Genomic DNA, 13,488 nt, shown 5'->3' with positions numbered 1-13,488 from the left:
AATTAGAGTTCATCAAAATGAAAAATTTTTGTGCTGTGGAAAACCCAGTTGAGCAAATAAAAGACAACCTACTCCTGGGAGGAGATACACGTAACTTAAAAAGGACTAGAATCTAGAATATGTAAATAACCTTCAAAACTCAACAATTAAACCCCAAATCCAGTTACAAAATGGGCAAAAACATGAGCAGACATTTCACCAAAGAGGAGATACAGATGAAATAAGAACATGCAAAGATATTTATAATCATCAACTATTAGGAAAATGCAAACTACAATTACAATGAGATATCCCGACACACCTGTTAGAACAGCTACAAAACAGCAACAATGCTGGAGAAGAAGCAGAGAAACTGAATTTCTCGTGTATCCCTGGAGGAAATTTGAAATGGTGCATTGGTTGTTCCTTATTAAGCTAAATGTGCAACTACCACTCAACCAAGCGATTATATTCTTGGACGTTTATTCTGGAAAGATGAAAATGTATGTCCATATAAAAACTTGTACCTGAACGGTCATGTCTTTACTTATAATCACCCCAAACTGGGAACAATCCAAGTATCCCTCAATGATGAATGGTTAAACTAACCATGGTACAGTCACACCAGGGAATACTACTCAGCAACATAAAGGAACAAACTATTGATGCATGCAACTACCTGGACCCATCTTAAAGGGCATTGCGCTTAGTGGAAAAAGCCCATCTCAACATTTTACATACCTGTGTGAGTCCATATATACAATGTTCTTGAAATGACAAAACTGTAAAGATTAGAGCTGATCAGAGTTGCCAGGGAACAGGGATGGAAAGAGGGGATGAATACAAAAGGATAGTACAAGGGAGCCACTTTGTGATGATGTGGTTACACAAATCTACACACAGCATAAAAATGCAGCAAACTGTACACATACACACACCTGAATGCATGCATGTAAAAAACGTTGAAAATGGAATAAGGCCTGTAGTTAATGGCACTGTATCATATCAATTTCCTGGTTGACACTGTACAACAGCTATACAAAATGTCCCTCTGGCGGAAGTTGGATGAAGGATACACAAGACTATTTTGCAACTTTCCTTGAGTCTATAATTATTTCAAAATAGAAAGTTAAAGAAAAAAAGACTTAAGAATATCCAAGAAAGGGTTTTAACCATGAAACCCCTTATTCCTGGAATATCGGGTAAGATCGGTGTTCTATAGAACACACGCTGGGAAATGCATGTCAGAGAAACTGGCTCTGAGCCAACAATCTGTGTCCCCATTGTTCATGCCAGCCCCAGGCTCATCACCTCCATCAGTGGCCAAGCTCGCCCCACAATTCTGTCTCAATTTGCAGCTGAGAGGATACTCCACAGAGTTGCTTTTGTTCAATAGGGTTTTCCACAAAGGTTGTATCTTGGTTCATTTCTGTTTTTTGCTTTGGCTCAGGCTGCTCTGCCAAGTTTGCCCCAAAGTGTGTCAGTCTGTGCCAAGCACCATGCCTCATCCACAGAACCTGATGGGATGTGACACAGGTGGTAGGTCAGGATAGTGACAGCCAAGAATCTGGAGGATACAGAGGCATTGTTGTCATAATGGCCTAGTCTCAGAAGGTATTATGCCATAAACAGAAGCTGTGAATGAACCTAGAATAAATAAGTCATTTCCAGTACAGCAGACTGCACTATGTAAACGCTTGAGTTGATACCTTTATCTCTATTGGCACACAGCCTAGACCAATGGTGCTTAAACTCCAGTGTTCCTAAGAATCGGCTGAAAAATCCCTGTTATTGCTATATCAGCATCCCGGAGGAGGAACCTGAGAATAGGCAGATTTGGAACAATCTCAACAAGTAACACTGGTACAGGAAGAGTCTGGGACCACATCTTCTTCTACAATATCACTTTTTAATCATTTCAGCTGGGAGCCTTTTTACTTGCACTCCATATTATATGAAGTGTTTAAAACTAATAACTTCTACCCATTCACACTAGTGCATGTATTTACCAAATGGTTTTTAAAATTCCCTTACACATCACTCAGAAACAAATCAATGTAGGAGTGTGTGTGTGTGTTGAAAAATAAAGGGTAATGATAATTTCCAAACTTGGTTCTTCTTTTATCAAAGAACAAAACTTGTCGTAACCTTAATAGCATTTGTGATCAACCCAGGACTCTGGGAAATAGGAAGATTTTTGTTTTGTGTTATTTGTTTTGCTTAATCATGGTCAAAAAATCATTAGAGACAATTTGAACATTACCTTAATGAGTCCTGAAAAGTAGTGCTTTTGACAGCTATTTTTTAATTGGCCAAAAAAGAAATCCTAACAAATCATTCTGGCCAACTTGGCAGCTTGTTTGCTATTGGATATTCTATGGGTTATGTTTGGAAGCCCCACTGGAGTCAGTCTAAAAGAACAACACAGCCTTAAGAAAATGGGGCTAAGACTCACTTAGTAATTAGAGGTAATTAAACAGAGATGGCCCCAGTAATCCACAATCTTGGAAGTGACCAGGGTGCCTTACTGTGAGTTTCTTTGACTGTACAATGGTGATCTATCCATATTGCCCCTGTGTTTCCCAAAGCTATAGTAAGCAATGTGGCAGAATCTAATCAAAAGTATCAAAGGATTTATGTGAAGTAATGCATATGTTAATGAGCTTGATTTTCCCATTCCACAAAGTAGACATATTTCAAAACATCATGTTATCTGTCCATTTTTTAAATTAAATTGTTTTTTAAGTATTAAAGAATTTCACAGCCCTTCCAACTGCCCTTGATCTAGAATGTCCCAAACAGAATGTCCAGCACTGATTCGTTGGAGCGCTGGAGAAAATGCTAAAACCTCCACTTATATTTAGTTTTATCAAAAAATAAGACGTTTAACTTAACTAATATTAATAGATGTATTAAATTGGCAGTCTCATTTAGTCTATAGGTCCCAAACATCATCATGGGACCCATGTAGTGTTCCCAGGATCTTAAGAGAAGAGTGGAGATTCTTTGATCAAGAATGTTGATGGGCTGGGCACAGTAGCTCACACCTGTGATTCTAGAACTTTAGGAGGACTAGACAGGTGGATCGCTTGAGCTCACGAGTTCCAGACCTGGGCAACATGGTGAAACACCATCTCTACAAAAACACAGAAATTAGTTGGGTGTGGTGGCATGTGCCTGTAGTCCCAGCTACTAGGGAGGCTGAAGTGGGAGGATCACTTGAGCCTGGGAAACAGAGGTTGCAGCGAGCCGAGATTGTGCCACTGCACTTCAGCCTGAGTGACAGAGCAAGACCCTGTCTCAAGGAAAAAAAAAAAAGAATAATGATGGAAGCCCCTTACTTAGCCATGAACTATCAGGCTATCAGGTTATTGGACAATATTGCACTGGACATGCTCCCAGTTAAATGCACTTACAGGTATTGTATTTAGATTAAACTAATCCTCACAAAATGAACAAGTGGCTTAAAACAATTCCTTCAAGGAATTGCCTATGTCATCACTGCAGAAAACTCTGACCCAGAAAATGTCCAAACAACCTGAGTAGTCCATTGAAGATAATAAGAACGTACGCACAAGAGAACATCAAGAAAAAGGAAGACCTGACATTTATTCTACTTGCCAAGTAGGCTCTGTATCTGCCCACATCATGAGTTATTTTAAAAATCAGAGATGATCTATCAGATTTTAAAACAAGATGGCCAATCTGTGAGAAGATCTTTTTGAAGAAATGCATGCTATGAAAAGAATAATTTGAAAGTGAATATTTGGAAACATTTTCAAGTTTATGTGATTTTTTTTTCACTTTAAAAATTCTGTGTGTCACATATAAAAACTCTCATATTATTACACTTAAAGAAACTATCAAAAATCTATTAATGGGCCGGGCACGGTGGCTCACGCTTGTAATCTCAGCACTTTGGGAGGCCGAAGCAGGTGGGTCACAAGGTCAGGAGATAGAGACCATCCTGGCTAACACTGTGAAACCCCGTCTCTACTAAAAGTACAAAAAATAGCCAGGCGTCTCCAGCCTGGGTGACAGAGCTAGACTAGACTCCATCACAAAAAAAAAAAAAAAAAAAAAAAAAATCAGCCGGGTTTGGTGGTGGGCGCCTGTAGTCCCAGCTACTCGGGAGGCTGAGGCAGGAGAACGTCGTGAACCTGGGAGGCAGAGCTTGCAGTGAGCCAAGATCGCAAGACTCCATCTCAAAAAAAAAAAAAAAAAAAAAAATCTGTTAAAAATTCTTTCAAAAAAAGTTTTAATGACTTTTTAACCTATTTGCTAAAAATACCAAAATGAAATACATTAGTCCCCCCACCATCTGTGGTTTTACTTCCTGTGGTTTTAGTTACTCACAGTACAGTACAGTAAGACGTTCTGAGAAAGAGGAACACATTCATGTAACTTTTAATACACCATATTGTTATAAACGTTCTATTGGATTATTAGTTACTGTTGTTATTTTCTTACTGTGCATAACTGATAGATTTTATCATAGATAAATAGGTACAGGGAAAAACGTAGTCTATATAGGGTTTGGTACTATCCGAGGTTTCAGGCAACCACTGGAGGTCTTGGAAAGTATCTCCCATGGATAAGGGGGAGCTACTGTACCTTGCGATCAGTTAGGAAGAGGAACTTCTTGACATCAAAGAAAATAAAAATTACTAGCATAATTTAAACGAAAACCTTTACACAATCGATAGAGTGGAATGAAAATGAGCATCTAAAGAGGTTCTTGTTCCATCTGGTTCTGTGTGTCTTTGTGAGAGAACATTTTCAGCTGCAATAAGCAAGAAAGAAAGAGAAGAAAAGAAGGAAGGCAGGCAGGCAGGCAGGGAGGCAGGCAGAGAGGCAGGCAGAAAGGAAGGAAGGAAGGGAGGGAGGGAGGGAGGGAGGGATCTAAGACAAGAAGTCTTTGGAAATGTTTTTAAGGGCCAAGAATAGGAATTCCAAACATAAGGAATCAGGAATAGAGAAAGACTCTATGAATTATATACAAATCTACATGTGTGCATGAGGAGTGTGTATGAGCAATAGAATAGAAATCAAGATAGTAAGAAATATTTCTAGTCATAATGCTTTGAAAATAAAATTGTACTTTTAGGTATTACAGCTTCTATGACTTTGCAAAAACAATACACTGAAATAAATGCTTTCAGTTTGACCACTGTGTTAGTTTTCTAGGGCTATCATTACAAAAAACCACAAGCTGGGTAGTTTACACAACAGAAATGTATTTTCTCACAGTTCAAGAGGGTAGAAGTCCAAGATCAAGGTGTCAAGAGGGCTGGTTCCTTCTGAGGGCTATGAGGGAAGATCAGTTTAATGCCTTTCCCCTTACTTCTGGTGGCTTTCTGGGAATCTTTGGTGTTCCTTGTAGATAGCATCTCCCTGTGTCTTCACACGGTCTTCTCTCTGTCTCTGTATCCAAATTCCCCTTTATCTATAAGGGCACCAGTGATACTGGATTAGGGGCCTACCCTACTCCAGTATCATCTATCAATTACATTTACAATGACCTTTTTCCAAATAAGGTAACATTGTGAAGTACTAGGGGTTAGGACTTTAACATACAAATTTTGGGGAAACACAGTTTTACCCATCCCGACGATGACTTTGTAAAAATGAAAATCCACCTTCCTCATTTCTTTTAAAAGTATGTCTTTGGGTCGGGCGCAGTGGCTCACGCCTGTAATCCTAGCACTTTGGGATGCTAAGGCAAGCGGATCACGAGGTCAGGAGATTGAGACCATCCTGGCTAACACAGTGAAACCCTGTCTCTACTAAAAATACAAAAAAAAAAAAAAAAAAATTAGCTAGGCATGGTGGTGGGTGCCTGTAGTCCCAGTTACTCAGGAGGCTGAGGCAGGAGAATGGCATGAACCCAGGAGGCAGAGCTTGCAGTGAGCCAAGATCGCGCCACCGCACTCCAGCCTGGGCGACAGAGCAAGACTCCATCTCAAAAAAAAAAAAAAAAAGTGTGTCTTTGATAAAGGGCAAGGACTTGCAAAGCTCGCAGTTCTGCATTGGTGTCAAGAAGTCACAGTGCCCTTAATCACGCCATGTGCAATCTCTACCCTGCACCCAGAGATGGCCCTCGGTGGGTAGAAACCAACCAGAAATATTTTGAGACAAGAATCATAATTTGCATTCCTGTCCCTGTCCTTAGCTGTGCCATCTACTGCCTTTCCATATGTTATACCCTTTGTTCTTCTAAAGATGCAGATAAAAGATTTCCGACCGGGCAACATTTCAGGGTGTTCGTACCATCTGTGAAATACCTTCCCAAATGAACAGTGAAAGGAAGCACCTGAAAGGTCTTATTTTAATAAGATTTTTATTCTGCACATATGAAGAGAGGGATTTTTTTTCCCCCTTTACCTGCTATAATTCTCCATGTGAATAAAGAAGTTGTCCTTGCTTCAGGGCAGGAGATTTTCATTCAGAATACAGTCACTAGAAATACAACGCTTAGACAGTTGTAAATCCTTAGTGTAGGTGATAAACAACAAGTATTCCAGTGCAGACGCATTCCATGACCTGTGAGGATGGAAATCTTCCACGACCGACCGTCAGGTGCTGCTTTTGGTATGCAGGTGAATGAGTCTGCATAATGAGCAAGGCCTCGGTGACAGCCAGCTCAGGCTCTAGGAGAAACGGAGATGACTCAGCTTCCATACATGATTTCCAGCTAGAAACTGCAAGTAGAAAATGTGAATTGATCTGGAATTTCTGAGCCTACAAAAGTCTTCCTGGAAGATTAAAATAACCCAATCTAAAGCCAATAGAGATCTAGAGATTGGTGGAAGATACTTAAAAAATCTATTTGTGTCTGAAACCTAATTTATGTCTGAGCTCTGATGTATGTCGGCAGGCACTCTGGGGATATAGAATGAGTAATAGTTACAGGGTGTGACTTTTCTCAAAGAGAAAGCCAAGTCAGAGGTGTCTGGACCATTTATTTGACAAGCATTGCATGGGGTTTCAGAGAAGTGGACACTTCAGGCCTCTTTCAGCCTTGTCATTCTATTTGTCTCTGGATGGTGAAGACATTCAGAGGCCTAAATACGGCAGAGGTGATAAAAGAAACACTTTAGACAAATTGCATTTAACAGAGTTTTAGTTGGGCAAATCAATGCATGAATTGGGCAGTCCCCTGAACCTCAATAGGTTCAGAGAACTCTGTGCTGTGGTCGCAGAGGATGTATGGAGAGAAACAGGAAAGTGAGGTACAGAAGACGGAAGTCAGGCACAGAAACAGCTGGACTGGTTAGAGCTCAGTGTTTGCCTTATTTGAACATGGTTTGAACAGCTGGCTATCTTTGATTGGCCAAAACTTGGTGACTGGCAAAAGAGTAGGTTACAGTCTATTCACACATCCAGTTAGGTAATAGTTCACAATGTATGGAGAAACCTTTAGGCTGAACTTAAAATATGTAAGGAGGCAGCTTTAGGCTAAACTTAATTTAACAGAGGGATGTGAATCTGGGCCAGAAATGCAAAAGTCCTTACGTAGTCCAGCACTCTACTGAAGTATCCAGTTCTGGAAGAGAAAGACAAATGGTGAGTTGGTATATAAACAATATATTATCTACACTAACTAGGATGAATTGTTTATTATTTCCATAGGAAAAATAGGATGGTCTACCCCCGGGACAAATGCTTTTCTATCTATCTTTCAAAGGATAAAAGTGACACCAGTAGGCTGAGGGAGGTCCCCAAATGCTGGTGGAACCTCGACCACAACCAGTGTCCAGGATCTTGACGCCATTGCAAGAATGAATTCAAAGATGAATTGGGAAATAGTAGTGAAAGTACAGAGATTTGTTGCAAAGGGAAAAGCACACACTCGTAAAACGGGAATGCAGGTGTACTCAAGACAGAGATCCACCAAGGGGGTTCGGGGCTGCTGCCTGTATAGGTTTCTTTAACCAAGGGGTAGAAGATCCATGAAAATTCCTGGGAAAAGGTGGAGATTTCTTGGAACTGTGGTGCTGCCCATTTTTACACCGAATATGGTTGTTCCTGGAACTGTCATGGCTCTGGTGAATGTGTGATTTAGGATGTTAATGAGCAGATAGTGAGGTCCTAGGTGAAACCTGGCTCAAGTCCAGCACCACGTTTGGTCCAGTCGGTCTTAGTCAGCGCTTGGTCCACACCCTGGTTTTTCAGGGTCTTAGCCGTTCCTAGCTTCTGCAGCTATTTTAATAGTTTCCTTTTGCTAGTCATGTAAAACTGCTGCCTGGAATTTTCTATTGTCCTGCAACTATGCTGTATTATTCCTGTCTTAAAAAGGGTTCAAGCCTTTCTCTCTCTCTTGCTGTCTCTCTCATTTAAGATAGAGTCTGTCTCTGTTGCCCAGCCTGGAGTGCAGTGGCGCCATCTCGGCCCACTGCAACCTCTGCCTCCCAGGTTCAAGCAAGTCTCGTGCCTCAGCCTCCCAAGTACCTGGGATTACAGACGCACACCATCACACTCGGCTAATTTTTGTATTTTTAGTAGAGATGGGGTTTCACCATGTGGGCCAGGCTGGTCTTGAACTCCTGACCTCAGATGATCCACCTGCCTCAGGCTCCCAACGTGCCAGGATTACAAGCATGAGCCACCGCACCCAGCCAGGGCTCAAGCCTTTCTGAAAATTACTGAAGTGTTTGAAGAAGCCCCCTTTATTCTCAAATGCCCCATAATTAGAACCAGCAAAAGCACATGTATGGTCCCTACCACAAGAGGCAGCTTTTGTCACTGTTCCCAAGATAAGTCAACTGTACTGAGAGGACAGAGGGTTATGTGTTCAGTGTGACATTTAAAATCAAGAAGCAACATAGTGGCAAATGTTTAGCTACCTTCAGACTTATGACTGGACTTCTCTATGAATGAGCTGACTCACTTTCTTTTTTGAAAAAAATTGTGATAAAACACACAAAACATAAAACTTACCCAGAAAACTTTTAACCGTTTTTAAGTATACAGTTCAGTGGTGTTAAGTATATTGAGCGATATTGGGCAACCGTCACTGCCATCCATTTCCAGAACTTTTTCATCATCCCAAACAGAAAGCCTCCACTTCCTCTTTTACCCAAAAGAAATCAATGTGCAAATTGTCTTACTTTCTCCTCTCTGACTCCAAGTACTGCTTCAGCTCATCAGTGCCTTCTACCAAGGAACAATGGGGCTGAGAACACAGAGTGCCCATTTTAACAGTGCAGTTATCTTAGCTAAGGTTCCCAGCTGTTCTCAGCACCTGCGTGGGACCTGGGCCCGGGCTGCACCACGCTGACAGTGAACATAGACTCGGGGCCTCTGCCAGTATTTTTCCAGGAACACTGCCTCCTCAACATGGTCTGCTCGTTATGTGCTGAGATGAGTGCTCTATTAATTTTAACGATGCCATAAACTGGGTGATCGGAAAATGAAATGGGCCAGCCTGCTTTCACTCTCACAGGTTAATGACAGTGGGCACAAGATAAACCAATAGTGCTAAGGCTGAGAAATGATTCCTTCCTCTTGGTCATCTGTCTGGACTGGGCTCTTCCAGTGGCTTTGTTAATGTGGGTGGCAGCAGTAAATCTCTGACATTAGAATGGACAGCGTGAGAGAGGCAGAGCTTTGTGACCCATGGCCTTGGCTCTCCCCACCACTTCCACTGCTTCCACCCCAGGCAGTGGGAATGGCTGATACTGTTTCTGCCTCTGGAGTGAGGGAAGGGTTATGGGTAATATAACTTCCTTGAATCATTCAGATCTCCTTCAGGAATATAGGATCGACTCAGACAAGGTACCAGTTCTACCTGCACCACGGTCACTTGAGGATCTTATCACCACCACACTCACAAGACTACCGGTAACACTTACGTATTTTTGTTTTTGGTGGCTCCTCTGCTGTGATGATAGTCTAGGCCTGTTTCATTCATCTCTGTGAAATCAATCAGGTGGCTGGAGCTTGTGAATTACAGCCCACATTCCCGATGGAGGAATTGAAGCTCATTGCTATAATTCGGACGTGTGTCTCCCAAACCTCATGTTGAAATTCGATCCTCAGTGTTAGAGGTGGGGCCTACTGGGAGGTGTTACAGTCACAGGGGTGGGTCCCTCCTGAATTGACTAATGCCCCTCAGGAGACAGGGGTAGAGGGGAGTGGGTGAGTTCTTGCTCAGTTAGTCCCCTGTAGAGCTGATCGTTAAAAAGAGCCTGGCGTCTCCACTCACGTCCTCTCTTGCTTCCTCCTTCTCCGTGTGATCTCTGCACAGGCAGCCTCGCTTTTTCCTTCCAACATGAGTGGAAGCAGCCTGAGGCATCACCAGAAGCAGATGCTGATGCCATGCTTCTTGTACAGCCTGCAGAACAGTGAGCCACATGAACCTCTTCTCTTTATAAATTACCCAGTCTCTGGTATTCCTTTATAGCAACATAAATGAACTAAGACAGTGACTGACCAAAAAATAACCAGTTAGTTAAAACCCCAGACCTTCCCTGCTAGCCAATTGATTTGTTGCTCCGTTGGTTTCCCGGTAGGTACAGCATCAAAGACCAACACTTGGGATGGATTATGCTGAGACCTGGCAGAAACAATAATCAGGGAGCTTGAGACTCTGGAACCGGAAACTGGACACAATATTCTGAATAATAGAGTTCCATCACTGAAAAAAACAAGAATTTTTTTTAGACCAGTGAGCCTCCAATAATTTGTGCTGGTTAAAATACAAACTCCTAGGCTTTCTCCCAACCTACGAATGCAGAATTTCCTGGAGGTGGGATGCAGAAGTCTGTATTTTTTTTTTTTTTTAACAGCTTCACAAGTTATTCTGAGGCTCTACTAGGTCTGAAAAACACAGTGACCACATTGATCAGATCTCCCACAGAAGATGCATCTGAAAGAACCATGAGACAATCTCCTCTTTGTTCTGGACTTGCAACTCTTGTAAATGCATCTGAGATGGTATTAGTGTTTTTAACAACGGAATCACAGTGGGGAATCACTATTGAGTTTGGGGTCAGCTCATATTCTCCAGTTCTTTTCTCATGAATTGCCATCACATTTATTCTTGCATCTCTAAAGGCACAATAAATTAAGGATTAGGTTTGAAAAATTAGAAGCATGATTTAAGCTGACTTTACTTGGCCATTTCTAATGACCATCTTTTGTTGTTAAAATCAATTATGTTTATACAACTATTATACACTCAGAATAATTAAAATTAAAAAAATTGTTGGACTGGGTGCGGTGGCTCACGCCTGTAATCCCAGCACTTTGGGAGGCCAAGGCGGGCGGATTACGAGGTCAAGAGATCGAGACCATCCTGGCTAACACGGTGAAATCCCATCTCTACTAAAAGTACAAAAAATTAGTCGGGTGTGGTGGCGGGCGCCTGTAGTCCCAGCTACTCGGGAGGCTGAGGCCGGAGAATGTCGTGAACCTGGGAGGCAGAGCTTGCAGTGAGCCGAGATTGCGCCACTGCACTCCAGCCTGGGGGACCGAGTGAGACTGTCTCAAAAAAATAAAAATAAAAATAAATTTAAAAATTGGTTAAATCAATGGTGATTCCATCTTACCATATCAAACTAGAGCACAAGCAACAAGTAGGCCTTCTTCTCTACATAGCATAGTTCACATTTCAATTCAATTCAGCAAATATTTAATGAACAAATAATTCAGCAAACTGTTTAAGTGCTAGGCACATAATATATAAATGTATAACTCAAACACAAGATAGAATTGATATTTGCCAGGAAAGAGATGCAAAGTGTTATGCATGTTCAATGAAGGCAAAAATAACATCCTGTTGGGTGTGGGTGGAGGACAAAGAGGGACCTTATAGGAAGGGATCCCATTTGAGCCGGAGCTTCGAGCCATCTGCAGAGAAGAGCTAAGGGCTAAGGAAGCCATTTCATAGATAGAAAATCTTGTGAGCCGGCAATGAATGTACAAAGTGCATGTTGAGAGTGGAGTGGTCATAGAACAAATAGCTGATTTTAAGGCTAGAAAAGTGGTTTGGGGCTGGTTGTGGAGGATCTTCGAGCTAAAGAGTTTGGATTTCACTTTCCAGCAGTAGGGGAATCATTACAGGCCCCGTAGCAGAGGAGTGGCTACTTAGGACAGACCCAAGCCAGGGGAGATTGGAGTCAAGGGTTCCCATGAAGATTTATAAGACAATAAAATATTTATAATTCTGAAAAGTTGGAAACAACCTGTATTAGTTTCCTGTGGCTGCTGTAACAAATTACCACAAAGGTGGTGACTTAAAACAGCATACATTTATTCTCGTACAGTTCTGGAGTAAGAAGTTCAAAACCAGTTTCACTGGTCCAAAATCAAGATGGCTCCAGGGGAGAACTTGCTTTCGTGTCTTTTGCAGCTTCTAGAACTTCACTCCTTGCATTCTTTGGCTCTTGGGCCCTTCTGAAACAAGCATGTGCTATTTTTGTAATTAAAATAAAGATGAGGCGTAGAAATGAGGACCATAAACAGGGCAGTGGTACAAGGAAACGACTGATGTGAATTGAATTGCAGAGAGCAAGTCTCTAAGATTTGCTAGCTGGTTGGATATCAGGAATGATGGAGAATTCATTGTCCTCCATTGACAATGGAGGCTCAGCCTGCAGGGCAGAGAATTGCTAGGCTGCTAGCAGCCATGCAGGCAGGGGGAGCTAGTTTAAGAAAGAGGATGACTTTCTTCCAGATGTATTTGTCCTTTCAGGCAAGCTCCCTGCTAGTATTTGGCTTTTATGCTATATGACATGAAACTTCCAGAGTTTTCATCTAACCAGTCACTAAGAGGAATCTCCCTTTAAAGAACCAAGGCCCTTCAGCAGTTCTGAATTTGCACTTCAAAGGCTCCCTGATCTCCGCATTCCCAGAGCCCTTACCTTGCAGCCTGGCTCTAATGAGACATGGCAATGCCTTTGCTCTGGTCTCTTATCAGCCTTGGCAGCCTGGGATTCTGTAGGGAGGCTGTGAACCAGCTCCCTTGGGAAGGTCTATTGCAGAATTGCTTAGAGATGGAGGGGGAAGGAATAGTTGGCAGTGGTCTCCGGACCATCCTTGGACCAGACCAAGGATCTTCCCTATGCCAGATGGACAGTGTCCACTCTCCACCCTCTTTCAGTTCCCAACCAGGCTGTGACCTCCTGCCCACCTCCTCTGCCCACCCTCTATCCCCTCTGCCTTCACATCAGCACCCTAGTAGCAACTTTTGGAGAGAGTCCCAGGCAGTGAGTGAGTCCAGAGGGGAGGGACTCATATATGTAAAGAGTGTATATCCTGATCTCAGTGGAAAACTTTGTTACTGAACCAAACTTGGGTCTGCCCACCTGGTGCAGCAAGGCCAAACATTGACATCAGGATTTGCAGTGAGAACAGGTGAGGCACTTATTGCAGGCCACTAAGCAAGAGAATCAGTCAGCTACTGCTTAAGACCCGAACTCCTCAATGGCTTCCATTAAAGGTGGGGAGGCAGAAGTAACAGGCAAAGTCATAAATCAATATGTGAAGCCTACACAGTGGTTTGAC

General features: G+C 42.2%; 1 protein-coding gene across 7 annotated transcripts in view; it reads left to right on the top strand.

The window, feature by feature from the left end:
• Positions 1 to 13,488, top strand: part of LOC114680180 (uncharacterized) — a 70,003-nt gene that overhangs the window by 49,526 nt on the left and 6,989 nt on the right. For 2 of the 7 annotated variants that reach the window (XR_013397065.1, XM_077943017.1), the window contains 2 exons: positions 9,733 to 9,822; positions 10,229 to 10,325. The exons of the other annotated variants lie outside the window; for them this stretch is intronic. Coding sequence is in view for 1 of the 2 variants with exons in the window: in XM_077943017.1 (XP_077799143.1) it covers positions 9,733 to 9,822; positions 10,229 to 10,325 (187 nt within the window). In the remaining variant the exon portion in view is untranslated. The remainder of the gene's footprint in view (positions 1 to 9,732; positions 9,823 to 10,228; positions 10,326 to 13,488) is intronic. 7 annotated transcript variants of the gene reach the window in all.

This window comes from Macaca mulatta, chromosome 8 (assembly GCF_049350105.2).
Source record: "Macaca mulatta isolate MMU2019108-1 chromosome 8, T2T-MMU8v2.0, whole genome shotgun sequence".
Lineage (NCBI taxonomy): Eukaryota > Metazoa > Chordata > Mammalia > Primates > Cercopithecidae > Macaca > Macaca mulatta.
The sequence above is the reverse complement of the archived record's forward strand: the minus strand, read 5'-3'. Positions and strand labels throughout refer to the sequence as shown.